Source organism: Lentinus tigrinus (assembly GCF_003813185.1).
Source record: "Lentinus tigrinus ALCF2SS1-7 unplaced genomic scaffold L226scaffold_1, whole genome shotgun sequence".
Lineage (NCBI taxonomy): Eukaryota > Fungi > Basidiomycota > Agaricomycetes > Polyporales > Polyporaceae > Lentinus > Lentinus tigrinus.
In genome coordinates this window covers 3,102,770-3,130,212 of record NW_027137910.1, presented here as the reverse complement: position 1 = coordinate 3,130,212, position 27,443 = coordinate 3,102,770, and the positions used below count along the sequence as shown (strand labels likewise).

General features: G+C 56.4%; 13 protein-coding genes across 13 annotated transcripts; 5 read left to right on the top strand and 8 right to left on the bottom strand.

Moving 5' to 3' along the window:
- The first annotated feature begins 901 nt into the window (after positions 1 to 901).
- L226DRAFT_528913 (uncharacterized protein) lies at positions 902 to 2,009 on the top strand. Its single transcript, XM_067679486.1, has 7 exons — positions 902 to 1,013; positions 1,068 to 1,163; positions 1,269 to 1,334; positions 1,388 to 1,441; positions 1,501 to 1,614; positions 1,668 to 1,793; positions 1,848 to 2,009. Exons 1-7 carry the CDS (start codon positions 1,011 to 1,013, stop codon positions 1,884 to 1,886), a joined length of 498 nt encoding a protein of 165 aa, XP_067543357.1. The 5' UTR covers positions 902 to 1,010; the 3' UTR covers positions 1,887 to 2,009.
- Positions 1,934 to 3,286, bottom strand: L226DRAFT_528911 (uncharacterized protein). Its single transcript, XM_067679485.1, has 6 exons — positions 3,066 to 3,286; positions 2,972 to 3,006; positions 2,902 to 2,923; positions 2,819 to 2,843; positions 2,284 to 2,758; positions 1,934 to 2,229 (listed from the first exon to the last, which is right to left on the bottom strand). Exons 1-6 carry the CDS (start codon positions 3,255 to 3,257, stop codon positions 2,079 to 2,081), a joined length of 900 nt encoding a protein of 299 aa, XP_067543356.1. The 5' UTR covers positions 3,258 to 3,286; the 3' UTR covers positions 1,934 to 2,078.
- A 424-nt stretch (positions 3,287 to 3,710) lies between these two features.
- L226DRAFT_497917 (40S ribosomal protein uS4) lies at positions 3,711 to 4,600 on the bottom strand (the record flags this gene model as incomplete). The annotated part of the gene is made up of 5 exons (XM_067677638.1): positions 4,559 to 4,600; positions 4,478 to 4,501; positions 4,326 to 4,380; positions 3,950 to 4,266; positions 3,711 to 3,888 (listed from the first exon to the last, which is right to left on the bottom strand). Exons 1-5 carry the CDS (start codon positions 4,564 to 4,566, stop codon positions 3,711 to 3,713), a joined length of 582 nt encoding a protein of 193 aa, XP_067543355.1. The 5' UTR covers positions 4,567 to 4,600.
- A 210-nt stretch (positions 4,601 to 4,810) lies between these two features.
- L226DRAFT_497915 (60S ribosomal protein eL21) lies at positions 4,811 to 5,598 on the top strand. Its single transcript, XM_067677637.1, has 4 exons — positions 4,811 to 4,879; positions 4,934 to 5,048; positions 5,106 to 5,299; positions 5,357 to 5,598. Exons 1-4 carry the CDS (start codon positions 4,819 to 4,821, stop codon positions 5,467 to 5,469), a joined length of 483 nt encoding a protein of 160 aa, XP_067543354.1. The 5' UTR covers positions 4,811 to 4,818; the 3' UTR covers positions 5,470 to 5,598.
- A 538-nt stretch (positions 5,599 to 6,136) lies between these two features.
- L226DRAFT_541882 (glycoside hydrolase) lies at positions 6,137 to 8,266 on the top strand (the record flags this gene model as incomplete). The annotated part of the gene is made up of 2 exons (XM_067682095.1): positions 6,137 to 6,716; positions 6,777 to 8,266. 2 exons carry the CDS (start codon positions 6,137 to 6,139, stop codon positions 8,264 to 8,266), a joined length of 2,070 nt encoding a protein of 689 aa, XP_067543353.1.
- Positions 8,267 to 10,120: 1,854 nt separating this feature from the next.
- Positions 10,121 to 11,858, bottom strand: L226DRAFT_565312 (uncharacterized protein; the record flags this gene model as incomplete). Its single annotated transcript, XM_067683783.1, has 4 exons — positions 10,121 to 10,141; positions 10,203 to 11,078; positions 11,134 to 11,404; positions 11,458 to 11,858. 4 exons carry the CDS (start codon positions 11,856 to 11,858, stop codon positions 10,121 to 10,123), a joined length of 1,569 nt encoding a protein of 522 aa, XP_067543352.1.
- Positions 11,859 to 13,049: 1,191 nt separating this feature from the next.
- Positions 13,050 to 15,413, bottom strand: L226DRAFT_476178 (Nucleotidyltransferase). Its single transcript, XM_067676703.1, has 7 exons — positions 15,326 to 15,413; positions 14,998 to 15,264; positions 14,764 to 14,934; positions 14,530 to 14,699; positions 14,028 to 14,456; positions 13,826 to 13,971; positions 13,050 to 13,771 (listed from the first exon to the last, which is right to left on the bottom strand). Coding segments are annotated over exons 1-7 (1,686 nt in total). The 5' UTR covers positions 15,328 to 15,413; the 3' UTR covers positions 13,050 to 13,270.
- A 168-nt stretch (positions 15,414 to 15,581) lies between these two features.
- On the bottom strand, positions 15,582 to 17,521 carry L226DRAFT_528904 (phosphopyruvate hydratase; the record flags this gene model as incomplete). Its single annotated transcript, XM_067679484.1, has 7 exons — positions 15,582 to 15,786; positions 15,845 to 16,018; positions 16,071 to 16,530; positions 16,581 to 17,012; positions 17,072 to 17,167; positions 17,377 to 17,431; positions 17,490 to 17,521. Coding segments are annotated over 7 exons (1,331 nt in total), but the record flags the coding sequence as incomplete, so codon positions are not given.
- Positions 17,522 to 18,058: 537 nt separating this feature from the next.
- On the bottom strand, positions 18,059 to 20,034 carry L226DRAFT_37079 (uncharacterized protein). The gene is made up of 4 exons (XM_067674304.1): positions 19,900 to 20,034; positions 19,213 to 19,835; positions 19,043 to 19,162; positions 18,059 to 18,986 (listed from the first exon to the last, which is right to left on the bottom strand). Exons 2-4 carry the CDS (start codon positions 19,828 to 19,830, stop codon positions 18,525 to 18,527), a joined length of 1,200 nt encoding a protein of 399 aa, XP_067543349.1. The 5' UTR covers positions 19,831 to 19,835; positions 19,900 to 20,034; the 3' UTR covers positions 18,059 to 18,524.
- L226DRAFT_37074 (uncharacterized protein) lies at positions 20,031 to 20,730 on the bottom strand. The gene is made up of 2 exons (XM_067674303.1): positions 20,405 to 20,730; positions 20,031 to 20,348 (listed from the first exon to the last, which is right to left on the bottom strand). Exons 1-2 carry the CDS (start codon positions 20,577 to 20,579, stop codon positions 20,176 to 20,178), a joined length of 348 nt encoding a protein of 115 aa, XP_067543348.1. The 5' UTR covers positions 20,580 to 20,730; the 3' UTR covers positions 20,031 to 20,175.
- A 112-nt stretch (positions 20,731 to 20,842) lies between these two features.
- L226DRAFT_528903 (mitochondrial 37S ribosomal protein uS15m) lies at positions 20,843 to 22,048 on the top strand. Its single transcript, XM_067679483.1, has 3 exons — positions 20,843 to 20,930; positions 20,984 to 21,583; positions 21,645 to 22,048. The coding sequence occupies exons 1-3, from the start codon at positions 20,903 to 20,905 to the stop codon at positions 21,854 to 21,856; spliced, it is 840 nt and encodes a 279-aa protein (XP_067543347.1). The 5' UTR covers positions 20,843 to 20,902; the 3' UTR covers positions 21,857 to 22,048.
- Positions 22,049 to 22,143: 95 nt separating this feature from the next.
- On the top strand, positions 22,144 to 25,492 carry L226DRAFT_476169 (uncharacterized protein). Its single transcript, XM_067676702.1, has 6 exons — positions 22,144 to 22,303; positions 22,361 to 22,761; positions 22,826 to 23,312; positions 23,362 to 23,904; positions 23,955 to 24,286; positions 24,343 to 25,492. The coding sequence occupies exons 1-6, from the start codon at positions 22,294 to 22,296 to the stop codon at positions 25,126 to 25,128; spliced, it is 2,559 nt and encodes an 852-aa protein (XP_067543346.1). The 5' UTR covers positions 22,144 to 22,293; the 3' UTR covers positions 25,129 to 25,492.
- A 745-nt stretch (positions 25,493 to 26,237) lies between these two features.
- On the bottom strand, positions 26,238 to 26,974 carry L226DRAFT_451316 (uncharacterized protein; the record flags this gene model as incomplete). The annotated part of the gene is made up of 2 exons (XM_067675007.1): positions 26,238 to 26,695; positions 26,746 to 26,974. The coding sequence occupies 2 exons, from the start codon at positions 26,972 to 26,974 to the stop codon at positions 26,238 to 26,240; spliced, it is 687 nt and encodes a 228-aa protein (XP_067543345.1).
- Between the last annotated feature and the right edge of the window lie 469 nt (positions 26,975 to 27,443).

The following is a 27,443-nucleotide window of genomic DNA, read 5'->3' as shown; positions in this document are numbered from 1 at the left end:
ATGTCTGATCTGAGCGCGTCAGCTTGCCCAAGACACATCCGAACAACCCTTGATCGTCCCACTGCACCGCTGAATTTCGGGACCTCGAGATTGTGTTCGAGGGTGAGCTCCCTGCTGGCCTATGTTATGTTGGGGTCGCCCCGACCGCGTCGGGGACCGAGCCGTATCTGAATACAGGGTACTTACCTGCCCGACGACCCTCGTTCCTTACGCGCCTCGATGAACCCCCGACGGCGGGAGTTCGTCGAGGGTGCGTGTGGTCGAGGTCGTGACCTCCAGTGAGCACTGTCCCACACGTGTAGAACAGTTCGGCGGATGGTCCTGCATGACGAGGCAATCCTGAAGAGGGCTTTTATACCCACAGTCGTTGTGGCCATGCCGTCATGCGGTATCGTTGTTCGCGCCTAAACCTAGTCTTCGTTGACCTCCATGTGCAAGCCGCCGGATCGAGCCCCCACCGCTGGGCTGGAGCTGTGAGCCTACTCGTCAGCTGGCGAGGAAGGTCGACTGAATGGGGCCCAGTCATGAGGTACCACTCCGCGCACTGGGACTGAATGGCGATGGGCCCAGTTTCTCCGCGCCAGGTCCACAACGCAGGACAAAGCTCGCAGTGGATAGCCCTCGCGAATGCCATTCCGAGGGGCAACAGCGAGATCTCGACGAGATTCTCCCAGTCGTATTTCTGGCGCACCGAGACCATGTCGCCGGTGAGAGTCCGGGCTCTATGCACTGATATGCCTTTCCCAGCCATTCTGTGCTTCCGCGGCATGCGGGCTAGCAGCCTTCGGCCGTCTGGACGTTGCAACTGTATGCGTCGCGCACTGCGTCCTCCGCCGAGCACGCTCGAACATGCCGGGGCAGGTGCAAGGCACCGGGCCGTCAGGCATGCAATTGCTGTCTGTATATCAGCGGGAGGCGAGGTGCTGCAGTCCCAAGAACTGCCCAACTAGGCCCCCGTTGACCCGAACCTCACCCTTCGCTTTATCCGAAGTGCGACGCTCGCATTCACCATGGTGCGCGCTGCTCTGTCCGCGACGTCGGCCGTGTGCTCATGTGTCTTCCCATAGATGTTCAACAAGGACGCTTCCAGCATTGACAAGGACCAACTTCGGCACGCGTCGTTGAGGAGCAGAGTGTCGGCCATTGGGGCTGCGCTGAAGCCGGTGAATACTCTCTTTGCCTATCGAGCGTCGAGCCCACTGCCACTGCGGGACCCCGCTCGTTCTGTGCTATCGTCAATTGATTGCTGACGTCGTGCCTGTCTCCAGAAGCGTCATGCACAGTTCCCCGCTGCCATCGCGCCTTCGGAATTCCAGTCAGAATGCAGTACTTTGGTGAGTAATTCGCATCTTATCTGCTCTAAATGTTGTCCTGATCGACATCCAAGGTGGACTTCGCCGTCGAAGATGTCCTAGTCAAGGAAGATGACCAGCTCCACTTCGTAAATCTAGAGCATTTGCATCCTGGTATCCCCGTCTGACGCAAATGTTATGCTTTCAGGAGACCGAAGACTACATGCTCGATGCGGAGAACTCGGCTTGGGCAAACGGCAAATACTCCAAGAAACAAAAGCGTGGCCGTGTTTCGCAACATGTCCTAATCGCACTCCCGGAGGTGAGCTCGCTGCACTCACTTCTTAAGACGCCCTTGCTCACAAGCGTGTGCAGCAAACGGAGGCCCTCGGGATTGAAAACAGTGCATGGGGTACTGGCAAGACCAATGACTCGCCCAGCAAGACTCGCATTCGGATCTTTTCCCCTAACCGCTCTGCGCAGGCCACGTCGGGTGTAGAGGTGAGCGCTCCGCCTATAGCTGCGACATGCACATGGGTTTACACGAAGTTACAGCCTGAATATCTCGATCCAGAGGATAGAGCTTGGATGTGATCCCTCGTTGGACCACATGAGTACTATACCAGGGACTCTGGGAGCACGCAAACACTATCTATCTAGTAACAATATCCGGCTGTATTATATATTCGGTTTAGTGTCATCGTTTAATGGATGCATTTGGACACTATATGACGTGCGGTGATACTGGCATGAGGATGTGACTCGAAGAAAGGCGACGCCATATGGTCAGCCAAACTTCTCCTTCGCCATTTGCATGAACATGTCCATGGTCGCCCTGTCCTTCGCCCGGATTGCATCCGCCCGTTCACGAGCAGCGTACATCTTCTCCTCCCTCTTGTCCTCGAACCGCTTCCTCGCCGACTCACGACGTGCAACCCTAGCAGCGCATCAACGCCTGACCCTCACCTCAACCTATGAGAAGAGTACTCACTGTGCTTGGAAGCTGTCTCCGCCACCCATGAGCGTCGAGTCGTCCACTTCGAACCCGTCGTCGCCCTTCTCCCTGAATGCACGGTCCGCCTCTCGCTGAACCTTCTTCTTCTCCAGCATCCCCGCGCGGCCAAGTTCCTTGGGCCCCACGACGTCTTCCAGTCGCTCCTTCGCCTCCTTCTTCTCACGTTTCCTCTGGTAGTCGCGGTCCGCGGCGCGATACTCCTCCGCTGCTTCTTTCGCGAGTACCCTGTCCGAAGCGCTAGGCATGGCAGGGCCGATAACGCGTCCGCTTGAGGGCCCTGGTCGGGTGGGTGCTTCGGAGTGGTGTGGGCGGTTGTACGTGGCGCTGTCTATTTCGTCCCGCACTGCGCGTAACGCGTCGTTGTCTGCGCGAGAGGCCTTGGACGCAAAGGACCACTTGTAAGCCGTTTGGCTACTGGCCGACTGCTTGTCTACGCCAGCGTAGAGAGACTCTGGGGAGGGGATAGCAACCTGAGGTCAGGTCCAGGTGACTAGTAAACATCGACACATACTCGAGAGCTTGCCTCGGTTCCATGCCTGAGGCGTACAGAACGTTTATTCAGTGAATGACGTTGTAAGCGGATACTTGTCTTACTTTCACGAACTTGCGGAAGTACCTGTGTCAGAGTTCAGCAATCACCGCGAGCCGGACTCTGTGTACTCACTTTCTCGCCTTGTCACTAGACAACTCGTCAAAGTACTAACGCAGAACAGTGTATTGAGTATCATCCACAGACGGGTAGTTGCGACTGTCCGCACCTTGCCCTTCTCTTCCTTTAGCCACACACGGAATTCGTCGCTCTTGAGGAAGTAGTCGGATTCGGATATCTCGGAGACACCATCTGGGAGAGACACTCTTCTCTCTGGAGAGCGTGAACGAGACCGAGAACGAGCTTGACGAGGGGATTCTGACCGCTCTCGAGAGTACGAGCGTCGCCGGTGTGAAGGCATGGCACAAGTCGGGAAGCAGGAGGAGGTGTTTCAGACGCTCAGGCGCAGCTGGGTCGGACGCGCCCATGACATTGACCGAACATGCAAGTTAGCCCGGCGATATACATGCTAGTACAGTGGAGGCCGCTGGTACATTCAACTGGAAGCGAGTCCCTTGTTTTGATGCTCGAAAGTCGTTCGTGGATGTGTGTTGAGTGTTAATTTGCTCAGTCCGACGGCCGAAGGTTGACGGTCAACATTGGTCGCATACCAGATCTGAAGTCGACACCGCGACTACTTAGTCTAGCTACCTTGCTCCGAAGGGAGTAAAGAACCCGACGTTAAGACAAACTGCAAATCTCATGACAGGTCTGCAGAACGCATACAGTTGCATACGTAGCCATACAAGGGTACAAGGCGGGCCCACATGAGATACTGGAACATACGACGATAGATGGCGGTGAGCGGACCCGTTTACTCCTCATCCTCCTCGTCACCACCCTCCTCCTTCTTCGCAGCCGCAGCCAGGCGCTTGCGCTTGACACGGCCGGGGCGGCCTCCGCCATATGGTGAGGTGAGGGCGAAGTCGATGTGCTTTTGCGAGTCGAGACGAACGACGAACGAGGGAACGTTGACAATCTGCTTGCCAACGCTAAGGGAAGATATACAAGTCAGAGATGAATTCTAGCCACGCAAAGGTGTAGGTAACGCACCGAATGTGCCTCTGGCGGATGAGGACACGAGCGTGGTGGATGGACTTAGCCAAACCGCTCTTGAAGACCTGGGTCTGGAGGCGACGCTCCAAGAAATCCTCGATCTTCAGGGACAACACGTAATCCAGACGCATGCGGGACTCATCGAGCACACCGATGCGAACAAGACGACGGATGAGGGCGTTACCCTCGAAGAGACGCTTGGGGTCCTTGTCATCGAGCTTGAGCAGCTCACGGGCTGCACGACGGATCTTGGACAGGATGAGACCGATGCGCCAGATCTCGCGCTTGTTGCGGAGACCGTACTCGCCGGCGAGCTAAATTCCAACACATGCATATGCACCTCGTGAAGCACCGGAATTGAGATAAAACGCACCTTCAGCTCGGCATCGAGACGAGCCGACTCGAAGGGGCGACGGGGGACCTTTGCGCTGTAAAGTTATCGTCGAAACGATAATGGGGCACGGCTATGATCAGCACGGTGCATCCCTCCACAACAGTGGATCTTGAAGAGTAAAGAGTGCTCACGTCTTGCTGTGGTTCCGCGGGGCCCTGGGCATTGACAGTCAGTACGAGGATGTTCTGTGCGAGCAAAGTCGCGAACATTACCTGGGCATTTTTCTTGAGGATGGCGGATACGACGGAGAAGCCTAGCGCTGGAAACGGCCGACTATCCAGCCATCGCGCGAGCAAAGTTGGCGCTCAGCCACAACTGTACAGTCAACACCAGCCACTCGGCAACGCCCGGCCCACCTTTCGGGGCTTGCACTACTGCATAGTGCCGACACCACCAGCAACGCCGACGACGTTCGTATCCTCTTGCTCACTGTGCTTGTCGTCCCTAAACCCATCTCTGTGTAGTCCTCAAGATGCCGCACTCCTTTGGTTACCGCGCGCGGACGCGCGACATGTTCAAGCGGGGGTTCAAGGGTGTGTACCTATGATCCTACAATTCTTATCCAAGGTTGAGCGGCGACGGTGTAGAGCACGGCCCCATCAAATTGTCGACGTACCTCACGAACTACCGGATTGGTGACATCGTCGACATCAAGGCGAATGCCGCGCAGCAAAAGGGCATGCCCCACAAGTACTACCATGGGTCCGTATTCGTCCAGTCTTCGTAAAGACTTGGTATTGACAAAGTTCACACCTGTAGTCGCACTGGTATCATCTACAACGTCACCCCCAGCGCTGTCGGTATCATCATCCACAAGGTCGTCGGCAACCGCTACATTGAGAAGCGGGTGAACATCCGCGTCGAGCACATCAGGCACTCAAAGTGCAGGCAAGAGTTCCTTGACCGGGTCAAGCGCAACCACCTCGCCCATGTTGAGGCGAAGGCGAAGGGCGGTAAGTAACCCTTGTTTTGTGCTTTCTTCATTCGTTCATGTCTCTTCTGTCGTCCAGAGCGCGTTAACCTCAAGCGTCAACCTGTTGTCCCCCGCGGTGCCCGCACCATCTCGACGAAGGACAACGCACCGCAGACCATGACGCCTGTACCTTACGAGACTACTATCTAAAACCCTCCACGCCCCGCCCTTAGCCCGCCGCATCTGTTACGAGGTCCATGCTTGTCGTCTCTCATGTTCTATGTATGCCCATGCATCAATACGCATAACATGGTAACATTGTATTCTAAAGTTCTGAGGTCTATGATGGCTCTGCATTCGGTTGTACATCCAGTAAGGGCCTGTGCAGCTGCGCGTCAACGTCGACGCGACGGTCCAACGTGGTCTCAGACTCAACTCCCCGGGGCAAGCGCAGATAAGTAGACGCCACTAGTTGTGTCCTGTTTCAATTGCTCCTTGAACTTCAGTTCCTCTGGTTACCCACGACTATGCTTCTCCGTGACATTTGCAAGGGCTCTACCGAAGAAGAATTTGTTCAAAGTATGGACACTGCCGACTTGGTTGCCGTTATCATCCCCCTTCCCTCAGTACTCACATGCCCAGGGGGAAGTCTCGGTGTTAAGATCGCCACACGGTCTGACCGAACCTCTGATGCTTCTCAATGCGAGTTACGTATAAGATACCGACGGGTCTTCGGGCCATCTCTCGGTCTTGTGTCGCGCGACTCGTACACTGCGTAACACTGGTATGCCATTTCTCTGCGCTCAACTTGACCAGAACTAACTGTGATTGCATTACACAGGAGATGCTACGGAGGGCGAGACTTCACACTACGGCAATGCTGGAGAGCATTGGCTTAGTCGCGTTCCTTGTTCTGCAAGTTCAATGCTCCGTGCTTGAGCCTCAGATACCCTCTGTTGCATCCTTCACGCCATCAAGCGGCACGTTCGAACTGTCACCGTTCGTGCGGATCGTCGTGGACAGCAAGTACGCGACTCATGGGAGCCCATCCCTTCTTGACTATGCGGACACATTTCGGTCAGACCTCGAGGACACCTTGTCTTACACTGCTCTTGCTCCGGTTAAGCTCTCGTCTGTGGTCAATAACTCCATCTTCGGCATTCCCACTATCTATCTGACTTTGAACACATCTTTGGAGTACAAGCTCTACAATGGACAGTTTACAGATGAAGGTTACGACTTGCAGATCTCTCGAGACGTGTACCTCATCAAGGGATCCACACCCTTGGGAGTGTGGTGGGGTACCAGAACGTTGCTGCAACAAGGGGCTATACAGCTGGCTGGTGGCGCGAAGACAGTCTCTTTCCCTGCAGGGGAAGGATCTGACTCTCCCGGTTGGGAGGTGCGAGGTTTCATGCTGGATGCAGGAAGACATTGGTTTGATACATCGTTCTTAGGTAAGAATAGATCTACCACCACATTCGACTCGTTGGGGGCTCATAAATCGCGTCTTGCAGGCGATCTCTGCATATATGCATCATACTTCAAGCTCAACGAGATGCACCTTCATGCCTCTGACAACCTCTGGAACCCAGCGTTTCTGTACGGCGACGGAAACGAAGGGTGGAAGAGCCTCTACGCCGCCTTCCGCTTCCAGCCACCTGCTGGCTCCGCTCTCGACGGCCTCGTACCAAGGAAGAACGAGAGCTGGACGCAGCAGGACTTCCTTGATATGCAGCGGACGTGCGCGGACCACGGAGTCACTATCATACCCGAGGTTGACACCCCTGGGCACTCCCTCGTAATTAATCAGTGGAAGTCCGAGCTCATGGAGAACGGCGCTCCCGACCACCTCAACCTCTCCTACCCCGACACCATCCCCACCATCAAGTCCATCTGGGACGAGTTCCTCCCATGGTTCTCTGCGCCTGAGGTCTCCATCGGCGCGGACGAGTACGACTCTGCGCTTGCCAACGACTACATATCCTTCGTGAATGAGATGTCCTCCTACATCGGCGCCAAGTCGAACAAGTCGATTCGCATCTGGGGCACGAACGAGCCGAGCACGACCTTGTCGGTTTCCAAGGACATCACGAGTCAACACTGGGACTTCCCCGGTGACGATGTCCCGGTGCAGCTCCTGTCAAGGGGCTACCGCGTCATCAATTCCGAGCAGGCGTTCCTCTACCTGGACGGGAAGACCTCAGACGGCGGACAGTTCCCACAGGAACTAAACCAGGACCTTCTCTGGTCCGGGGCCCCCGGGGGGAAAGGCTGGGCCCCTAACATCTTCTCGCCCACGGACCCCACGAACAACACGAGCATCGACGCGCCCAACCTCCGCGGGGCGGTCTTCGCCCTCTGGAACGACTGGGGCAACAACGCGACGACCGCGCTCGAGGTGTATTATCAACTCGCGCGGAGCATGTCCGTGTTTGGAGAGAAGGCGTGGGCGGGGAGCGACGTCCGACCGACGGGGCTCACACGGGACCAGTTCGACGCTGTGTACCCAATGCTGAACGCGGCTGCCCCGGGGCAGAATCTTAACAGAGTCGTCAAACCGAAGCTTGGAAACATCGTGTACGAGTACCCCGGCACGTATCGGTCGCTCAACACAGGGATCCCTTCCGTCGGTCCACCGTACACGCTCTCATTTAGTGTCAAGCCTGACTCGAGGAGCCCTTTCACTGGGACCCTGTTCTCTGGCGCCGACTCGAAGCTGCACGTCGCCAACCTCACCTTCGAGGCGACAGGCCAGCTGTATGCGCTCGGGTACGTCCTGCCCCAGGACAGATACACCTCCGTGGAGATCCATGCTACACGGGAGTACACGTATGCGCTCATTGATGGAGACGAGGCGAACCCACGGTACTGGCATACACTCATGGACATCTGGGGCGAGTATATGGCGCTAGGCAATATGTCCTTCGCGGCACCCTCGGCCCAGATGGGTGGGGATGGCTTCGCGGGCATAATCAAGGATGTTCGGCTGAGGTTGGGCGCATGAGCGTACGTGTTTTACGCAATGGCGTGCGATGTTAGGTGATATTGCGCAGGGGCGTCTGGTCCCTCCCGTCCACCCTCGTCATCCTCATCCGGAAATTATGGGCTTCCCTCGCGTACACTGATCAGGAGAAGAGGAAGGGAAGGTAGAGTACATGCGCGGATGGGCTGGGGTGGAGATCGACTGTTCAGTATGGGTACGTGCTACTCTCCCCGTCCTCCCCGTCCCGTTTCCACACTGAAGGCTCCCCTCCGCGTAGCTCAGATATCAGACGACGGCTGCATCTTGCTTTCTCTCTGCAATTGTCACACATCGTCATCAATTATCTTCGCAGCGAAGTATGCGTATGCTCGCTCGCCTCGTTTATATATACCTCCGCGCCTTCGCCATGTGGGCCCGCACGCTCTAGGTGAGTCTCAGTTGTGTCCGCTGCTAGAGAGCAGCAATTCTCGTCTCCGTCCTCTCTACCACGCGCTCCGCACGATTCCTGCTGGCCATATACTACAACGCACGCCGACAGACGTCGTTTCCCCTTCCGAATCCTCATGTGCATGCAACATCATACGACATGTCCGAGCCCGACCCTGCGCACCCTGTGATCCCCGTCCATTGCCTCGACCTCGCCCTTTGTTACGAGCGACGAGAACGCCCTCGCTCCCAGGTTCTAGCAAGCTTCAAACATCATAAATTGCGTGACCGAACTCTCTCCGACATGCCTGATATATCATGCTCCCTTGAACCTTCAGCGCGTAACTTTCAGATCGTACCTTGCATATGCATTCTGCATGGTTGTCCCGCCGGCTTCCCATTGCACGGGCAGGAGCCAGCACTTCACGTGTCCGACCACGCACACTCGACGCATCAGCACACAGACGCGGACGGGGGACGGAGGCGGCTCGCCGTGGTGACTTATGCACGGGTGCGTTTGCGTTCACTGTACTTGACACCCGCGAACGTCTCCTGCGGCTTCGTGCTTTCGCTCGGCAGTACTCACCGTGCGTTCTGCCGCAGTGCCATGGGACGGCTTTGGCCTTTGGATATCCTGATCTTGCCTAGCTCGCAGCCGTACTCCACGGGAGGGGGCAGACGGGCAGAGTCGCGCGCACGCACTTGGGGTCATGCGCACTCGAGCTGGTCGTCGGACGGTTGGACTCTGGAGACGGGAGACTGGAGATGGAGCGCACGCGTCCTATCGCTAGCATCGTCTTGTCGTATACTGTCTTCCCTTGTCCGAAGGCTTCCTGGTGCCCGGGCTCCAACAACATACCACCTGTATATTAGTAACTGCCACCGCATCACTCTAGCGATCCGACTCAGTCGGATACGTGGACATGAACCTGAAGGGAATGTGTTGTAATCTTGACGTGTTGATGTTGCGAGTGCCGCTCACCGTGTCGGTTTGAAGAGGAGGACTGCAGAGCGCATCCTGCAGCCCAATATACTGGCTTGTGTGTTGCGGACGCCGCGCGATACACGAGCATCAGGCAAAGGGTCAGGCCTCCAGACATGCGTCCCAAACCGTGACACTGTACTGGAAGGACTCCGACTCGAAGACCACACATGGCACCACGGTGATGCCAGGACCCTCGAAACAACGGTGAATCAATGTGAATACGAATTACCACTGCGCTCTATATGACAGTGAAGACTAGGTCTAAACATAATACTGGGAGAGGATAGGAGAAATGCTGCACAGTGGCGGTAACGAACTCAAACGACTCATGAGCCGACGGAGAAACGAACGCATACGGGTCTTCAAGACCTCGGCCGCCCGATCACTGTGGGCTGGCCGACGACTCAGAGCGACTCAGCGACGCCGCATGCATCGACGTGCCTTTGCGCGCCGGTCATTGCGAGTTACACTCCTCGAGCCTTGCGCTAGGATCTCTGGGTCAGCGATGGAGTAGTGAGACGACGCGCCGCAGGTCCGAGAACTTACGACGATGACAACCTCCTCGCCGGTCAATACGGTATGGTTGTTCCTATACCGAGTCTCTAGCGGGGCCGTATACCACGCCATCCAGCACGGGAACCTCCCCTCCAAGATCACGCTCTTTGGTTTCCAGGTCTTCCGCGGTCGTTCGGAGGTGCTCAGGGTAAGCATGGAATGCACGTCTGTGCTGTCGACCACTTTGACACCGTAATTGTCGTGTTGTCGCAACGTCTGCAGGGTCACGCTCTGGCCGCAGCTATGGAATTGCTGCGCCCATGGGTGCGCATCGATGAGGACCAGATTCGCAACGTTGAGCGGAGTGCTGAGGATCGTGAGCACACAGCGCGACCCGTGCGTCGCGATGGACAATTCAGACGCGTCCACATTATCCGCGGTGACGACCCGCGCGCCCGCGGGGCCCCAGTCGTCCCAGGACAGGACGAGGGAGCGTCCGAGTTGCGCCGATCCGGTCTTCGAATGCCTTCGTGCAAGGTAGCCACGGATCGTCGCAAGGGAGACGAGGAATACTAGGCTCTTTGTCTGCACGATCTTGTCGTATTCGGAACCGATCGCAACATGGACTGGCATGCACATTGCGAGCAACGAGTGAGCTGGATCTGGGCGGATCAATGGGCGGTCGTCTGGGTGATTGCGAGGGATGTCTAGGAAGCTTTTGAAGAGTCCGGCGCGCTGCACTGCAGGCAGCTTGAATGTGGGCACGCGGAGGTGCAGGAGTTCCGCTTGGGTCATCGTGTACACCGGAGGCTCTGGCTCGCTGTGATCAGGGTCCAAAGCGAACACGTGGATGCCGTCGTGCTGTGTGATGAGGATATGATGGCGGTCGATGAGGTGGTAGGAAATTATTTGGTTGCTTTGATACCGCTGTTTAAAGGCCATAAGTCAGACATGTATACAGGAGAGCGGCGGCAGGACGAACCCATACGACAGCACCTGTCTTCCAATTTCTTACGAGCACTTCCATCCTTGGCTGCAAGTAGCAGTACTCTTCGTCGTCGAATAGAAATGGAATATTCCCCCATGCCACCCGATGTCCCCATGCCACCAGATCAGAGAGGATGTCGAGACCTTCCTTCAGGTACGTGATGGCATGCCTCTGCCGGGTCCTACGTGGTGCCCGAAGGATGGACGGAGCAGCGACCGGGTGCGGGTAACAATCGCGAGAGATCGAGACGAAGTGGTGGAGGTATCTGATGATGCCTGTTGGGTAAGCTGTCAATGCGACAGAAGGGAACGAACGCACTCAGTCCGGTCATCGCTTAGTCGCGTTATGACCAGCAGATCCTCCGAGAGATTTACGGTGAAACGAGCGGAGAAAAGGGATATGGGATCCAACATCGACTTCCATGCCGAACAGAGGAATGTGAGCTCAGGGAGGCCAGTGCACGCGCTGCCTGGACGATGCAGCTTGAGAGCGAGAGAGTTGGCAGAATCCTGGACGGCGTACACGAAGACGCCGTTGGAATGTGCGAGGTAGTGCGATCCTGGAGCAGGGTCCTGCATGCGTTGAGGGATGTTGCTGCACGTCCAGGCCTGTTGGTACTGCAGGATGGCGGCGTAACGATCTTGAAGAGTGACTCCTTCAGGGGAGCCGACATCGGTCACCGCAGTGACACCTAGTCGGTACACATATTGCACAGCCATGCTTTCGAAGAGTGTCGATAGCGAGCGGCATGTCTGCGAGGTTCAAGGTTCAGTTTCAGCGGTCGCAGGATAGAGTCATGGGGAGATCTCACGAGTCTGCAGGCGACTAGGGAAGCAGGGTCGAGATGGCATAGAATCTCGATTTGAATCTCTACCGGTAATTCGAGGAAGCTCATGCGCCGCCCAGCGGCACGTGCCAGTAGTCGGGATAATACACCCATCAGTCTGGATGGTGGTCCGAGTCGGAGTTGCATCGGAGGAGGATATGCGAGATGTGCTTGCGGTCGGCAAGTGGGGAAGTGGGAGAGGGTGTGCAGTGATGGGGTTGGGTGGTCAGTAGCACCTTTATTTATGCATGCCCGTAAGTTCCGCAAGCTGGGCGGGTGAGCGCGACGGAAGTGGAGTCCGCGATACCATAACTAGGGTTGCGCTCGGCGATACCTTTCGTAGCGTTGACGGACACGGCTCGGAGCTGCCGGATGGGTCGGATGAAGCAGCCTTGGGCCAGATTGCGAGGGCCGCATTTGCAACCAGCCTGCGGAGCGGTTGTGATTGCGATTTCGACTGCGACTTGAAGCCTAGTCCGTGCATGGATAGGCGGCATGGCTCTATTTTGAAACATTCGTGTCCTGTGTAATGCGATTGCTGCCGAGTGTCTGGCGGGCGGGGAGGTTGTATCGTGACCAATAGGGAAACCATCGTGGCTGTTTCCGTTCCGACACTTTCTTGTAAGTTAGTGCTAATCCAGAGAACGTGTGGGCCGATGACACGGGAGGGCATGAAGATCCTGGAATAAGCGGTGGTTGCAACCTCGCACCGCAAGCGGTAGCGTTGGCCATGCACGTGTCCGGGCGTCTCGCAAGTTGTCTTCGTGCCAGAGCTCATGCATTCTCAATCTCATAGACCGGACACTGTATGACATCGCCCCCTTCCGCGATTGATTTTGCTTCGTCTAACACCCATGAGGTGAAGCTTCTTCCCAGGACCGGCCCCATGAGATTATTTTAGTCATTAGACGTACCACCATGGTGACCATTGTATACGTACGATACGACAGGATGAAGTATAGTCATCCGAGCCATCTTGTCTCGGACGCCACGATGACATTGAAAAGTGGCATGGTGGCTATCATGCCATTGGTTTTATGTATATCAGGCAACTCTGCGAGGTACGAAGCCGACGCTAGTCGATCGCCTTGTTTGTAGTTAGTCCGAACAAACACTAATCTATACATACGCTACATATCCACAGGTATCCACCTACTTTGACGACTATAATACGGGTACAAATCGAGCATACGAGTATGATAGGTGGTATGAGTACAACGCAACGAGAGCAGATCATGGCAGCCATGCGAGGCGCGAAGATACGAGGAGGCGTGGAGGACGAGGGCTAGTCGAACACACGGCAACTCAAGCCTTCCTTCGCCGTCGGGGCGGAGACCGCATTCCTTGCGCGGACCTCCCATTCCCATTGGAATGCGTATTCGCGGTCGAGCCAGCGTCGCCAGGCTTGTCATTGGCTCGGGTATTGGGATTCGCGCTGGCATCTGCACTGGCAGAAGCCGCCGCCCTGAGCGCAGCTAACGAAGGGCCCTGCGCCACGTAGTGCGACTTCGGCGACGGACCTGGACGCGGAGGGAGGTTATAGCCAGAGCCACTGGGTTGTCTTGGAGGTCCACTGGGTTGTCGCGGAGGTGGAGGCTTGGGTGGGAGGTTGTTCCTGGGCCTGTCGTTCCCTGCGCTGCTCGGGTACGGTCGCGAGTTGTAGCGAGGATTGTATTGTTGGTAGGACGACTGTGGGCGGCGTGGAGCATTGCTATATAACGTTGCGGCAGATTGGACTTCTCGCAGGGCTTGCGAGAGACGCCCGGATGTAACGATGTCCTTGAGCAGGATGCGGTGCTCGAGAGTCTGTGTATGCGTCAATAGGTGAGTCAGGGGTGATAACGATGGGTTGACACTCACGGCATCCGAGATTCCGAGGATTCTCCCAAGGATATTGTGGGCAGCAGGGACATCCGAGAAAGCATACGACTCCAAGAGAGAATGTGCTCCCTTGAGTACCTTGCGGATCTTCCAGATCTTGCTTGTTGGCCTGCCAACGTCGTTCTCTACGAGCATTCACTTAAATCATAACTCGCAGACGAGCATTAGACTCGTGTCATACCTGGATTCAGCATGCACTCAATGCACAGACTCTCGGGATTATTCAGACCATCCCATCCTTTCTCCTCTTTCGAGAGCACCTTACCCTGCGAAACGGACACCACGCTCTCCGCGTAGTCGAATAGGTTTCCATAGTAGTCCAAGAAGTCCGTCAGCAGGATTCCCAAAGACTCGTTCTCCATTGGCTGCTCAAGGTATGCTGCGGGGCGTTTCAGCGGGTTCAGCTGCAGGAAGTTGATAGCGAGTAGGATGACTCCGTAGCTGCTGAGCCCACTGCTCGACGCGGTGTTGAGTTTGTGCCGGGAGAGAAGGCTCTTCACGCAGAGCACAAGGTATCTGAGTGCGGGCATCTTGTCAAAGTAGTCCCGAAGGATCGGCACGGCCTTCACGCCGTCTGTTGCGTTGAAGCTGATATCGACCTTGAGCGAGCCTACATGACAGGGATTGTGGCGTGAGTGAGGACACTCAGGACTGCGCGAGTGGAGTAGGATGGGGACACTCACCGAGGTCTGGCTGTGTTTCGAAGGAGATAACGGGTACGCGGGCGCGGTGGATGACCTGTACGTACCGAGTAATGCGAGAGTTGCGCATCATCGCCGCCAGTTGGAACAGTGCGCTCTTCTTCCTCTCGTCATCGAATGGCTCGGAAGTCTGGATGACGAGGTCCGTGTCACTGTGATAGCCCCCACGTCACACATCAGGAAAGCAACTAAGAACGAGTCCGAAAGGATACGCACCCGTCTGGCAGATACAAGTTCTGCGCGACGCTCCCAAACGTCTCCACGCTCGCATCTCTGAACCTCCGTCTCGCCACCTCGCTGACCTGCGCAATGACCATGCCACGTGCATGCGTCTCGTTCGGAGTCGGGGAGATGTAGTTGAAGAAGGCGACAATCTCGTCATGCAACCTGCCCAACCCCCAAAACATGTTCGGCAAACCACCACGCACATCAAACGAGAAGAACACGCACCTCTGTTGCTTGCTCTCGTAGCTCGTCGTGCCCAATTCTTCCAGCCACGGTGCGCTCCACCCCTCAGCCTCGACACCGACATGAACAGAGTCTGTCTCTCCTGCCTCCGGATGCTCCCCAGCTATGCTTGCGCTCGCTTCACTGGCAATGCGTTTTCGTTTTGGACGTCGCTTCTTGTTATTTTCATTCCTCTTGTCCGTAGGTTTCGGTGTAATCGTAGGTGGAGGAATGTTGCTTGGGCCTGCCGCAACGACCGTACTTGGATCCCTGTGCCAATACTCCGCTGGTCAATGGCGCGAACATACGTAGCCCGCTAGTTCATGCTCACATCTGCTCAAATCACCGCCAGCACACCAGCGAAGTAATCTTGACAGCGAATGAAGGTTGAGATGATGAGCGTTGGCGGAGAGCCAACAGGTAACGGTGCAATGATGCAGAGTCCGGATCCGAATCTCAGCACAACATCGGCGCCTAAGAAGAGATCGCGATTCGCTCGGACACGGTCACGGGACTGACGCGTCGCGTGCGTGGCGTAAACCTCTTTCGTCGACTTTCTTGCCCTATGTCCTGAACTCACAAAGCAAACCGCTCGTAAGACTTTTATTGGTATCCGACAGCATTGCGATTTCCTGATATGACATTGATACACTCTAAGCACTGCAACTTCTCATCCTACACACATTGTCCTTCCGTAATGATGGAGCATTTTACTTCTTGAGGAGAGCAGGCGCGGTGTGGCCAGCGGAGAGACCCTTATCACCAGCGTAGATGCCGTTGCCGATCTCCTCCCTACAGAATATGTTTCTGTCAGCAATAATTCGTCAGGAGCGGTGCAAAATCAACGTACTCGATACGGAGCAGCGCGTTGTACTTCGCAACACGCTCGCTACGTGCGGGAGCACCGGTCTTGATCTGACCAACACCGAGGGCGACAACGAGGTCAGCAATGACGGTGTTCTCAGTCTCACCGCTACGGTGCGAGACCATGACACCCCAACCGTCAGACTGTGCGAGCTGCGCACTAGGAAGAAAGGCTCGGCATCAGCGAAGCTGGAACACGTTGAAGTACTCACGCTTGAATGGATTCGGAGATCGTGCCGATCTGGTTGACCTTGAGGAGCAGGCCGTTGCAAGCCTTCTTCTCGATGGCCGTCTTGATACGGAGCGGGTTCGTCACAGTCAGGTCATCGCCGACAATCTGGATACCGCTGTTGGCCGTGAAGTGGGACCACGCCTCCCAGTCGTCCTGGTCGAAGGGATCCTCGATCGAAATGATGGGGTACTTCTTAACGTAGCCCAAGTAGAGCTCCGCGAGCTCGACACCAGAGATCCACTTCGTGGGGTCCGAGTTGGGGTTCTTGAAGTCGAGGTCGTACTTGCCGTCCTTGTAGAACTCGGACGAAGCGACGTCAAGAGCAATCTTGATCTTGCCCTCGTAGCCCGCCTTCTTGATGGCCTCAGTGAGCAGTTCAAGCGACTCCTCAGCGCCAGAGACGTTGGGGGCGAAACCACCCTCGTCACCGACATTGACGGCTTGAGTGAAGTCAGCATGAATCCGACGTACGTTCCAAAACTTCGCTCACCATCGATGCCGTATTTTGCGCTGATGACCTTCTTCAGCGTGTGGTAGGTCTCCGTACCGATCTTCATCGCCTCGGTGAAGGAAGAAGCACCGGTGGGGAGGAGCATGAACTCCTGGAAAGCAAGCTTGTTACCAGCGTGCGAGCCACCGTTGATGACGTTGAACGCGGGGCAGGGGAGGACGAAGGGGGGCTTGACACCAGCAAGGTCGGCAAGGTGCTGGTAGAGAGGAACGCCCTTCTCCGCAGCACCAGCCTCGGCGACCGCGATAGAGACACCGAGGATAGCGTTCGCACCAAGCTTGCCCTTGTTGGGGGTGCCATCGAGCTTGATGAGGAAATCATCGATCTCCTTCTGCTGGGTGACCTGAAGACCGGCCTTGATGAGCTCGGGGGCGATGATGTCGTTCACGTTGGAGACGGCCTTGCTAACACCTACGAACCATCCGGGGTTGGGTTAGATACAGAGACAATGGTTGTCAGGACTAACGCACCCTTGCCGACGTAGGCATTCTTGTCGCCATCGCGCAACTCGACGGCCTCGTGAACACCAGTGGACGCACCGGAGGGGACCGCCGCCCGGAAGCGACCTGAAAGCGCATTAATACCGATGCAACTCTAAATTGTGGAATACGGCCTGGCGGAGATGAAGCGGCGCGTCCTCTCCATCGCCATGATCGTACCCAAGCGACGTGATGTGCTCAGCGAAGCCCTTGAACCTCTACTCGCGACACCGTCTCTGCACCCGTGCCCGCATCTCCTCCAAGATCTAGCCGAATTCGGGAAACGGACCGCGTACCTTTAGCAGTGTAGAGGTCGACCTCGACGGTGGGGTTACCGCGAGAGTCGAAGATCTGGGCATCCAAGAGTCAGCGCATATGGAGAGGCTCAAGTGCAGCAGGGCAAACAGACCTGGCGGGCGTGGACCTTGGTAATGGACATATCGATGGTGGAGGGAAGAGATGGATGGCCTCGAGTCGCGTCCTCGCGCCTTCTTCTATTGCGCAAAGTTCCCACGATGCCCCAACTGGGCGTTTATCTACGTTCTATCCCGTTCCAAGTCGCCTTCGCCGCCCTTTGCAATTCAAGTTGTGCCCTCGAACGATGCGGTCCTCACACCCCTCGGACGATGTTCCTCGTGCTCAAGCTCTGCCGCTGAATCCCTTGCACGAGACTTCTCTACCGACTCGACTCGTTCGAGGTTCGTCCAGTCATACATAGTACAGAAGCTCAGGCCAGTCGAAGGCTTGCCTGGCCATCCAATAGCGTCTTCGCGAATCCAGCACTGGTTGGCGAATTGCGCATGTGTCCCATAAGCCTGAGCGAATTATAGCTCAGGGATCCGCCTAGAAGGCGGCACCGCGGCAGGGCCCAATCTGCAGTGCAGGTCGTTCTCTGAATTTACTGTTCCTGGGCCGAGCGCCGTCTCGATCTAGTTAAGGCTCATCGACTCACCTAGACAATCACTCTTGCCCACCCGACCTATAACCAGTGAGGTTCTCGCAAGAACTTAGCTGCAGCACCTCCGGTTGAATTGTCCCGCGCAGTGGCTGACAGGCTCACAACTTGTCGCATGATTCTACGCGATATCTGCTTCGGGAGGACCCGTTACCTCTACTTCGCAAGCGGCGCGCCGCAGGGTGCGTTCGGAATGTCCGCCTCCCCGTCCATGCATTTAGGATGTCTTCAACTGTAGTACTCCGGAAGCCACATTCAGATCACATGTTACATAGCACATCAGGGGAACATATTTTAGGAAACGAAACGGTATGACATCCTACGGCATACGATGGTTAACATAGCTTGTGACGTTTGAACAGGAAATCCGCCAGCGAAATTCGTTCGCAGCCCAGGGCACTGCCAGTACTTCAGGAAGAGGAAATCTCAGTACTCTCCTGGTTTAGCACCTGTCACAGCTCGTATATCCCTCGAGTGTAATCGATGCGATCACTTTTCGTATTGAGGAGGACCGTCTGACTCTCCCAGATCCATTCCCAGCCCATCCATCTCCTCGGACGAATTTGAACACCCAGGCTGGATCGCGTCACTTGCGGGTGCCGTAGTGGTACTGGGATTGGGGATATCACGGGCGGAGATCGAATCGCACTGCCAATCGGAGAACTGTCTCGACGTAGACTCGCGGGAGACACTGCGAATCTGGTGCGGATTCCCTTCTTCCAGGACGTATGGCTCCACGCTGTTCGTGGGTACTGCCGTTTTCTCGCGATCGCGTCGCAGGGCCCGAGGGAGGAGGCTATGGCGGTAAACGACGTGCGCGCCGGCCAACGTCAGGAATATGAGCACCACGCCGACTCCCAATGCTATTCCCACCCAGGTTCCCGCTGATAGAGGGTACGTAGGCGCTTGGCCATCATGGTCTGCGGGCCTCTTTTCTTCTTCGTGAGGTTTCTGCAGAGCGCATAAGCTTCATAGCGACATGTCACTTGTATATGTAGTCGGCTTACCGCTGTAGGCGATACAGTCGGAGCAACGATGACCGTCGGGCTCGGCGAATCCGAGACAAAAGTCTCGAAGGTAGATGTGACACCGCTGTCCACGATTTTGCTAGCGTGTTCGCCATGTATCTGCGGGGTATGAGCGACCGGGAGGTAGCCAAACTATGGTTGAAGCTTACCGCGGTAGTAATTTCGACCGTCCTTGTCCGAGAAGGTGACATGGGAGTAGATTCTGGTACAACTGGTCGCAATGTTGAGGCCGGAGACAGTGTTCCCTCCTGGCTAGCTTTTGAACTCGCTATGGCCGTAGACGAGTCCCCAACAATACCCTCGTCTCCATGCACCATGAACTCGATCTGAAGGGTCTGAGAGCCATGATCGGAAATATAGGCCAGTTTGGCGCTACAGTGACCGTCAGGAAGGGCGAAGTCGAAGTCGACATCGGCGTGGTCCGGGGAGTAATCGGTTAGGAAGTACTGTGCCATCTCGCTGAGTTCCTCCATCGCGCGGCGGACGTGTTTCGAGTGGGATCTTGTGGTGGCAGAGGGGAGTGCGTTGTCGGGGATGGTAGGTGGGCGTAATGCATCAACGTCGGCGCTTGAGTCACCAGGCATACAGCCGGACCCACAAGCAGAAGGTAGAGTCTCTGGAAGGGGAAGCTTCTGTGCCATTCCGGTAGCGCTGTTGTGGTCCACGTCCGCAAAGCGGTCCACCGCACGTGCGGCCACACCTGTGAGGATAGGACCCCAGATAAACAGGGAGATGCCGATTGTGGATACCAGGCGCGTAAGAACCATCGATTCTGTCTTTCAAGCAGCATGAGTGATATCATTCACGGTTTTTTGAGGGCAGTGGGACGTACTCACAACTGCGAGGGGTGCTTCAGCTCGAATGCAGAGACGAATGGCAGTAACTTCCGCCAGTCGCTGCTCGATACTTGTATATGCTCATGTTCATCCTTTCCAGATATCCAGCTACTCGTTGCGGTACCGAAGAGTCGGGGGCGGGATATCTGGATATCTGGGAAACGCCGCAGTGCGTGCCGACAGGCGGCGCTCAGCGTGGCAATCTGGATATAGGGCATAGTGCGGATCCACGAAGCACCCTGAAGGTTCAATGGATAGAATATCTGAGGGTCTCACCTATACGTGAGCAAAGCGAAGCTTGCGACAATACCGATGCTCGCTCTCAGAAGTCAGTGTCATAGAGTTATTCTGGACGCTGTCACCGAGTACATACCATGCCTGCACTTTTCCAGGACGGTGGACATCCGCGACGGCGATATTTCGAAGGATGAGAATCATCCACAGAAGTGCTTGCCGGAGGTAGTAGCCAACCTGCACGAGGCCTAAGAAGCAGGTTGCAACTCACCATGGCTTCCCCATAGATAATACTGACTGCCAGTCCCTAATGGCGACCCTGCGCCGACATACAACGTTGCTTTCTTGCGCATAGCCGAACAGTCCAGAAGTATGGAAGAACAAGCTGTATTGCCAGAGAAGAGAACTACGAGAAGTCTAGAGATGTCACAGGGAGATGTCGACATGCCGCAACATGGAGAGATGAGCTACGACACTTCCTAACCTGCTTAAGCAAAGCCATAATCTCGAGAGGACAGAGACTCCGAAGAGTCCTCTGGCACTGTCTCAACGGTTGAGTAAACTGTCGTCGAGCAGCGTGGCATCTCTCTGGAGAGAAGAAGAAAAAATGCGCGAGCGGGAGGCTTGATATACCCCAGACCACGTGCCCTTTGCCGACATTCCCACGGCCCAAAGCTCTGGCGCCTGGGCGCGTCCGAGCGTCCGCACCGCTGTCCAGTGTCCTCGAACTCCTCCGGCTTGTCATTATCTCTCTCGGCGCGGCGGAGGCATGATGTTGGGAGCACACCTGGCGCAGTGTGAGTACGCTCTCGGAACATTGCTTCGCGCGCCACTCACAGGGGTTCACCAGGCTCACGCACCCTCGCTTCGTCGAGTTCCGCACGGGCTGCCTCACTGCACACATCCGCCGTCCTGCAGGCCGTCTCCACCCGAACGCGTAAGACACAGCGGACATTGAAAGCGAACGTCCAGCGCCGCGAAGAGCTCGAGCTCCAGGCTCGGCAGAGCCGACCCCACGTCGTGCTCGGGTACAAGGCCGGGGATGAGGCCAAGTGGCAGAATTGCGACCTCGCCCGGGTGCTCATCACTGAAGAGGACATCAAGGCGACCCCAGCGCCGTCCGTGGATCCAGCGTCGGGTACTGTGCAGACGTCGACGTTCCTCAACTATGGCATTGGAGAGAAGGAGAGGGAGGCCTTGTTCGACGTGTTGCCACGGCTCTCACAGCAGGGTCAGGTGGAGGCAGAGGGACCCGTGCATCCCAAAATGATCAGCAGCACTTACGCGAAGAAGGGGATCGAGGAGCAGAAGAAGGCCGCCATGTTTGCGAGGATGGTCGACTTGCGCAACGCGAATGCCAGGGGTATCGCGTTCGAGAACCGCAGGCGCATCGTCGCAGCGTTCTCAGAGCCGGAGAATCCAACAGACACTGGGAGGCCAGAAGTCCAAGGTGCGTAGCCTCGCTCTTCTCGATTACGCTGCATTGCCGATCCCCTTCCCTTCTTCCTCAGCCGCGCTTGCGACCATGCGGATCCGGAACCTCTGGGACCACCTGAGCAGGTGCAAGAAGGACATTGCGAACCGCAGGAGTCTCCGTCAACTGGTTCACAAAAGGGCAAAGATCCTCAGGTACCTCAAATCGGTAGATGAGGATCGGTATGATAGCATACTGGAGAGGTTGGGTCTGGAGCGGAGTGCCGTTGAGGGCGAGCTCGTGGTATGACACACTAGCATAGATCACATCGTATTCGCATTGCGGCGCATCCCCGCTATAATCTACTTGGCTCAAGCTCCGTATGGCCCCTGAGTTGCGCGTAGTCGCATACTAGCGTCGTAGTCTCCGCCGTCGACGGCTGTCACGGACATGTCCCAATGTCAAGCCCGCCTGCATATAAAGCATTGTTACTTTGCCGCCATGCCCGGCGACCATCCTGCAGTGTTGACATCCTCCTGCACGGTTCATTCCCTTCGCCAGACTTGGCCAGAGTGTCGAGGCCGACTGCGACCGAGAGCTCGAAGTCCAGAGGGATCGACGTGAGTGTTGCCTTATTTGGGGGTGTGGGTCTCCGGGTCTGTGGCTGACGACGGTGGCGGCGGATTCTGCTAGACGAGGTCATCGACGCCGACGTCGTCCGTCGCGTTTCAGCCCGCTTCGAAACCATGGCTCTCCGTGAGTATTCCGCCGTCTCTGCCTTTCTCACAAGCCCTCACGCGTCGACCACCACAGTCTCCTCCTCCCCGACCATGGTCGACTTCCCCTCCGCCGGGCCTGATCTCCATCCCAGCCCCTCCGACCTCCACTACCAACGCCCTACATATCTTCCTTTTCGTCGCATATCCCTACCATCCGCCCCTAATCTCCAGAATCGTCAGTCTATTGTGAGCACGGCTTCGTTCGACTCTCTGCCCGAGGAAAGTCATGGGCCGGTTCCCGCGACGCCCGTGGTTATCAAGAACGCGGTCAGGACACGACCAAGGCCGTCATACGTGGATGTCTCCAGGAGAGCCGTGCGGAGGAAGGAGTCGCGGATAGTGGACGAGCAGAGGGAGGCGAAGCGGAGGAAGGTCATCTCCGAATTCTACGAGACGGAGAAGTCATACCTGGACGGGCTTGAGCTCATTCACTCGGTGCGCACCCCCTCTTTCTGTCTATCATGTTCGCGAGCTGAAGGTGTATTTGGATGCCCTGCAGCACTTCCTGACCCCCATCATCGCGTCCCTGGATACTCCGCATCCATTGCTCACCCGCGCCGAGCTCACATCCATCTTCTCCAACTTCATCGACATCTGGAACCTCCATCGCTCGTTCTACACGTCTCTCACTGCTTTCCTGAACGCCTCTGCCTGCATCCGTCCGCAAGACCCCTCTCCCCCTTTGTCCCCCGTCCTGCTCGCCCACTTTCCCTACCTCTCGCTCTACACACCCTTCGTCAGCTCGTTTTCCGATGCACTTGCATCTTATGCATCTCTTCTCAGGGACAACGCCGCATTTGCTACGTTCATTGCGCAACAGGAGGCTGACCCCCGGTGTGGGAAGCTCAAGTTCAGGGACTGGTTGCTGACCATTGTGCAGCGATGCCCGCGGTATCTGCTCTTGCTAAAGGACATGATCAGCTGCACAGATCCAGACGACCCAGAGTATGCGTCATTGACCGCGGTGCATACTCTCGTCTCCAAGAGTAAGTCGTTCTAGTCACTTCCGTTCTATGGTACGCTAACCTCCTACAGTCACCATGTCCCTGAACACTTCGTTACACACCCACGCACAGACTCTAGCTCTCCTTGCCCTCCAACGCAATACCATCAATCTCCCCTTTCAACTCATTACTCCTGGCCGCACTTTCCTCAAGCGTGCTCCACTCCTCCAGCTGGAGAACTCGACTCCTAAAGAGCGCGAGTTCCTCCTTTTCTCGGACTGCTTGATATGGCTCGCGAGCGCTGACGGCGACCTCTTCTCCGAGAAATGGAATGCTCTCACCGGTGCTCCATCAAACGGCGCCGGTTCGAGTACCCCGGACCTTCTCTGGTCGCGACCACGGAGCGAAGAGGGAGAAGGCATCAGGAAACGCCATTCTTTACTCCAGTTGAGGCTGCACGGGAGCCCGAGGAAGAAGCGGCAGGCCAGCAGCGGTGTGGACGACCGTTGGGTGTACAAGGGCCATGTGGAGCTCGTCGACCTTGAGGTCGTCGTCAGCACACCGGCGCCGAGTGATTCTCAAGAGCGGGGCTTTGAGCTTCTTAGCCCACAGCAGTCGTTCGCGGTCTACGCAGGTGAGTTGCAGCCCGTATGTGAAGACATCGGTGCTAACGCGGATTTATAGCGAGTGAAGAGGAGCGAGATGAGTGGGTGACTGCGATTCGGAACGCGAAGTCTGCCCTTCTGGTCTCGCTCAGTGTCATGCAGCTCAATTCGACGTTGACATCCTCAGCCTCCACTACTCACTTGCGGCGAACCCTGCAGGCATTACCATATGCTCCCGAGGATCCGGCAAGGCCGAAGAGGGGCATGGTTGACCACTTTGTGCCTGCCGTCTGGGTACCGGATGGCAAGACGGAGAGCTGCATGCGGTGCGGTCGAACGTTTGGCTGGAGAAGGCGGAGACACCATTGTCGGCTATGTGGGCGCTGCGTGTGCGGCAGCTGTTCGAGCAAGGTTTGTTCAGCATAATCCTCTTTGGCATACACGAACTGATGATTGAACTTTCACAGACATTTTTCATCGTCGACTCGAACGTCAAGGATCACAAATCTGCCCGCGCGTGTGAAGCGTGCTACGACACTGTCTTCCCTCTCCTTGAGCAACCGCCAGATCCCTCGGTGACCGTCACCGCCGGGACGACGCACTCACACTTCACGCTCTCCGGTTTGAAGTCCATGCCTTCCCTGCTTCTGAACGATGTCACATCGAATTCGCCCTCCGCGCTGATGGCAATTGACCTCGACTCTCCGAAACGCGTACTCTCGCGTATTGAAGATGAGTCCTCCCCAGTAGATGAGCCTAATAGCTCCCCAGTCGCTGCAGTCCGACTCAGGTCTCCGGCTCGGCCAAAGAGCTACATCCAGATCCTCGAAGAGTTCCAGGAGCGCGAGGCATCGCCGACACCAAGTCCCCGAGCGTCTCGGTTCAGCGAGCGCAGCCGTACGCTGGATGAGACGAACGGTCCCCTCGACGAGCGCGATGAGGATGCACTGATACTGGACGATGACGGCCAGGAAGTCGAGGTCCCCCCTACTGAGAGCCAGCCCACGACTCCACGGAAGGAGAACACGGCGCGAAGACACAAACGCTTCTCGTTGCCGGCTGTTGCGCTGCAGACGAGCCCGGTGACAGCACGGCCGAATGCGGACGGGAAGGCCCACCGGTTCTCGCTGGTGCTGGGGAAAGGCGGGGGTATCGCCGCAACGAAGGATAAGGAGGAGTCTCCCAGCCGGGTGTTGAGGCACAGCGTTGTGGCTGGGCGGCTGAACGAGTTGTTGAGTCGCGGGAAGGACTGACCTTCCCCTCCCCCATTGAGCTACACACATTCCATTCTATAGACCAGTGCTCTCATCCCGGTGGGGACACAGACATGCTCACGATTTCATGCCTAGGACACTCATTCTCCCGGTGCTTTAATCACTCTTTCCATACACATCCCTAGTGCCCTCTTGCTATTGGACCGTGCACACGAACCTTACGACGCTACCGCTGTGACCGTGTACATTACGAGGATACCACTTGCTTGCAGTTGTGCGTCGCCGATGCTTTGTATCATCTACTATCCGGTGCTGCTGCATCGTTTGCTGCATGAAGACGAGTAGGAATATGAACCACTGTACCGTGTACCAATACGACTGTTGTCGAATGATCTGTTGGTGCCCATGTTGAACCAAGATGACGTCGGTGCTACCAGGGAGTGTGGAATGTACGCGCCCGGGGGTTACTTGCGCTGGCGGGGTACCAGGCGCGACTGTTACACCTAGTAGTTAATCGCAAGCACTGGGAGCTCTCGGGCTCGGTAGGGTGACAGTCAGCCCAGTGCGACGCGAGATCCAGTCATCCCTTCCTGTCCCCGCACGAGACGTTGCAGCGATCCAGGAGAACCCTGCCTCGGCCCGGACGTACGTTCCCAATCGCCGTCTCGCACGCGCTGCGACCCTTTTCAAAGCATTCCTCCACTCATGCCCGTATGATCAATGCTACGCGTCATGCAGATTCGTTCCGGATGCCAGACAATGTTGCGAACGCGGGGATCATTATCATAGTAAGTGGGAGCATCAACAAACAAATTCGAGTTGCAAGAACGGGACAAAGCAGGGCACCGAGCAAGAGAGCATTCGGGAGACATGTTTAGGACGATGGAGACGGTAGAGCGACGATGGGACACCGACGAGATAGACAACAGAGCGTAACGACGTAACAAAGCGATGGAAGCAAAAAAAAAATCATGGAGTAGCGAGACGTGTGACATCGGGGAGCAATCAAAGCAAGGATAGGCGAACGTGAGAGTGGAGAGCATACAAGCGATAGCGTGAGATAGTGGTTAAGATGGCAGCAAATAGGAAAGTGAGAGCAAAACACGGCGGAAACGACGATGCGAGAACGAGAGCGATGGTAGAAATCATTAGGTGGAGTCTTTCTGAATGTTGACCTTGAACGAGCCAGTGATGCAGTCTGGACGACTTTCGTTGTAGGGAACGAACTCGGGCCCATGAGGAGGATTGCGCCACTCCCACTCCCCTTCACCTCGGAAGGCCGCCTCGCGCTCTTCAGGGTGGGCCCTGAAGTAACGCTCGCAGTCAGTGTCATCTGACTTGGGGACGTAGAATCCCTTCCTGCGTCGCCCCTCCTGGAAACGCCACAAACCCAATGCGATGGGATGGATGCCTATGTTCTTGAACGGCTTGATATCGAGGCAATCGGGATCGATTACGTGAGGGTTGGGAATATGAACTCCTTTGTACTCGTCCTCGGGCGAGCAGGCGATAATCTCCTGCCAGTGGGAATGTATGTGCGTGTGGCGTTTGTAGTTATCGTAGCGAGTGAAGGCCTTATCGCACTCCGGACGATGGCACACCCACACTATCCGACAGAATGAGAATAGGGTAGCTTGACAGATGTAGGTCACTCACTCTGCTCGTGCTGGTGGAGACATTTGATGTGCCGATGGAGATGATCGCGTTTCTTGAACATCTTCTGGCACTCCTCCACCGGACAACAGAACTTTCTGTCCGTCCCGACGGAGCTCTCCTTTGTGGGAACATGGCGCCCCCTCGCACGCTTCGTGAGCCCCGGCACAGGCTCGGCGAGACGTGTCTTCGCACTGGGTTCGCGAATCTCGTCGGTGGGACCATCTGGCATGGCAGACGGTGTCATACCATCCTTGAGCCAGTACTTCATCCCGCCCACCTCGACGATGTGGTGAGGTGGAATGGTAGAGATATCGATGGCGGAGCCAGGCATCTTCTTGTGATAGACACGTTTCGGCGGGGTCTTGAGACGTGGCGGGGGGAGACCACGCGGCCCGACGCTCGCGTCTGCCGTGGAGTCGTCCGGCTCGACCGGCGGGGGAAGCCCGGGCATTGCTCCGCGCACCAAGAACGACACGGGCCTCTCAGTGTCTTGCATGATGGCTCCGCCGCCCTGGGGAAAGACGAACACGTCGCGGTAAGTGGTCAAGATAGAAGCACAGGTTGAACGCGTCTTACCCATGGTATCTCACGCTCGAATTCAAAATTGCGTGGGGCACAGTGGTCCGGCATCCTGCCCAGCGTCCGGGTCTGGGGAGAACAACGATCAAATGTGGGCGCACGAGTGCAAAGTTCTGTGT

What these genes read in the sequence shown, in the direction of transcription:
- L226DRAFT_476178 (XM_067676703.1), bottom strand. An exon ending in AACTTGTATCTGCCAGACGG is followed by an intron (nt 14,700 to 14,763) that starts GTGCGTATCCTT and finishes GGGCTATCACAG; the next exon opens with TGACACGGACCTCGTCATCC. An exon ending in TCCTCGGAATCTCGGATGCC is followed by an intron (nt 13,772 to 13,825) that starts GTGAGTGTCAAC and finishes ACGCATACACAG; the next exon opens with ACTCTCGAGCACCGCATCCT.
- L226DRAFT_37079 (XM_067674304.1), bottom strand. Translation starts at nt 19,830, where the DNA reads ATGGTTCTTACGCGCCTGGTATCCACAATCGGCATCTCCCTGTTTATC. An exon ending in CGGTCGAAATTACTACCGCG is followed by an intron (nt 19,163 to 19,212) that starts GTAAGCTTCAAC and finishes CATACCCCGCAG; the next exon opens with ATACATGGCGAACACGCTAG. An exon ending in CGACTGTATCGCCTACAGCG is followed by an intron (nt 18,987 to 19,042) that starts GTAAGCCGACTA and finishes TGCGCTCTGCAG; the next exon opens with AAACCTCACGAAGAAGAAAA.
- L226DRAFT_528913 (XM_067679486.1), top strand. An exon ending in AAGATGACCAGCTCCACTTC is followed by an intron (nt 1,442 to 1,500) that starts GTAAATCTAGAG and finishes TTATGCTTTCAG; the next exon opens with GAGACCGAAGACTACATGCT. An exon ending in TCCTAATCGCACTCCCGGAG is followed by an intron (nt 1,615 to 1,667) that starts GTGAGCTCGCTG and finishes AAGCGTGTGCAG; the next exon opens with CAAACGGAGGCCCTCGGGAT.
- L226DRAFT_528903 (XM_067679483.1), top strand. Translation starts at nt 20,903, where the DNA reads ATGATGTTGGGAGCACACCTGGCGCAGT. An exon ending in GGGAGCACACCTGGCGCAGT is followed by an intron (nt 20,931 to 20,983) that starts GTGAGTACGCTC and finishes GGGGTTCACCAG; the next exon opens with GCTCACGCACCCTCGCTTCG. An exon ending in TGGGAGGCCAGAAGTCCAAG is followed by an intron (nt 21,584 to 21,644) that starts GTGCGTAGCCTC and finishes CTTCTTCCTCAG; the next exon opens with CCGCGCTTGCGACCATGCGG.
- L226DRAFT_528911 (XM_067679485.1), bottom strand. Translation starts at nt 3,257, where the DNA reads ATGCCTTCACACCGGCGACGCTCGTACTCTCGAGAGCGGTCAGAATCC. An exon ending in GAACCGAGGCAAGCTCTCGA is followed by an intron (nt 2,759 to 2,818) that starts GTATGTGTCGAT and finishes TCCCCTCCCCAG; the next exon opens with AGTCTCTCTACGCTGGCGTA. An exon ending in GGAGACAGCTTCCAAGCACA is followed by an intron (nt 2,230 to 2,283) that starts GTGAGTACTCTT and finishes ATGCGCTGCTAG; the next exon opens with GGTTGCACGTCGTGAGTCGG.
- L226DRAFT_476169 (XM_067676702.1), top strand. An exon ending in GCATACTCTCGTCTCCAAGA is followed by an intron (nt 23,313 to 23,361) that starts GTAAGTCGTTCT and finishes AACCTCCTACAG; the next exon opens with TCACCATGTCCCTGAACACT. An exon ending in GTCGTTCGCGGTCTACGCAG is followed by an intron (nt 23,905 to 23,954) that starts GTGAGTTGCAGC and finishes GCGGATTTATAG; the next exon opens with CGAGTGAAGAGGAGCGAGAT.
- L226DRAFT_497915 (XM_067677637.1), top strand. Translation starts at nt 4,819, where the DNA reads ATGCCGCACTCCTTTGGTTACCGCGCGCGGACGCGCGACATGTTCAAG. An exon ending in CCCCACAAGTACTACCATGG is followed by an intron (nt 5,049 to 5,105) that starts GTCCGTATTCGT and finishes TCACACCTGTAG; the next exon opens with TCGCACTGGTATCATCTACA. An exon ending in TGAGGCGAAGGCGAAGGGCG is followed by an intron (nt 5,300 to 5,356) that starts GTAAGTAACCCT and finishes TCTGTCGTCCAG; the next exon opens with AGCGCGTTAACCTCAAGCGT.
- L226DRAFT_37074 (XM_067674303.1), bottom strand. Translation starts at nt 20,579, where the DNA reads ATGTCGACATCTCCCTGTGACATCTCTAGACTTCTCGTAGTTCTCTTC. An exon ending in TTATCTATGGGGAAGCCATG is followed by an intron (nt 20,349 to 20,404) that starts GTGAGTTGCAAC and finishes ACCTCCGGCAAG; the next exon opens with CACTTCTGTGGATGATTCTC.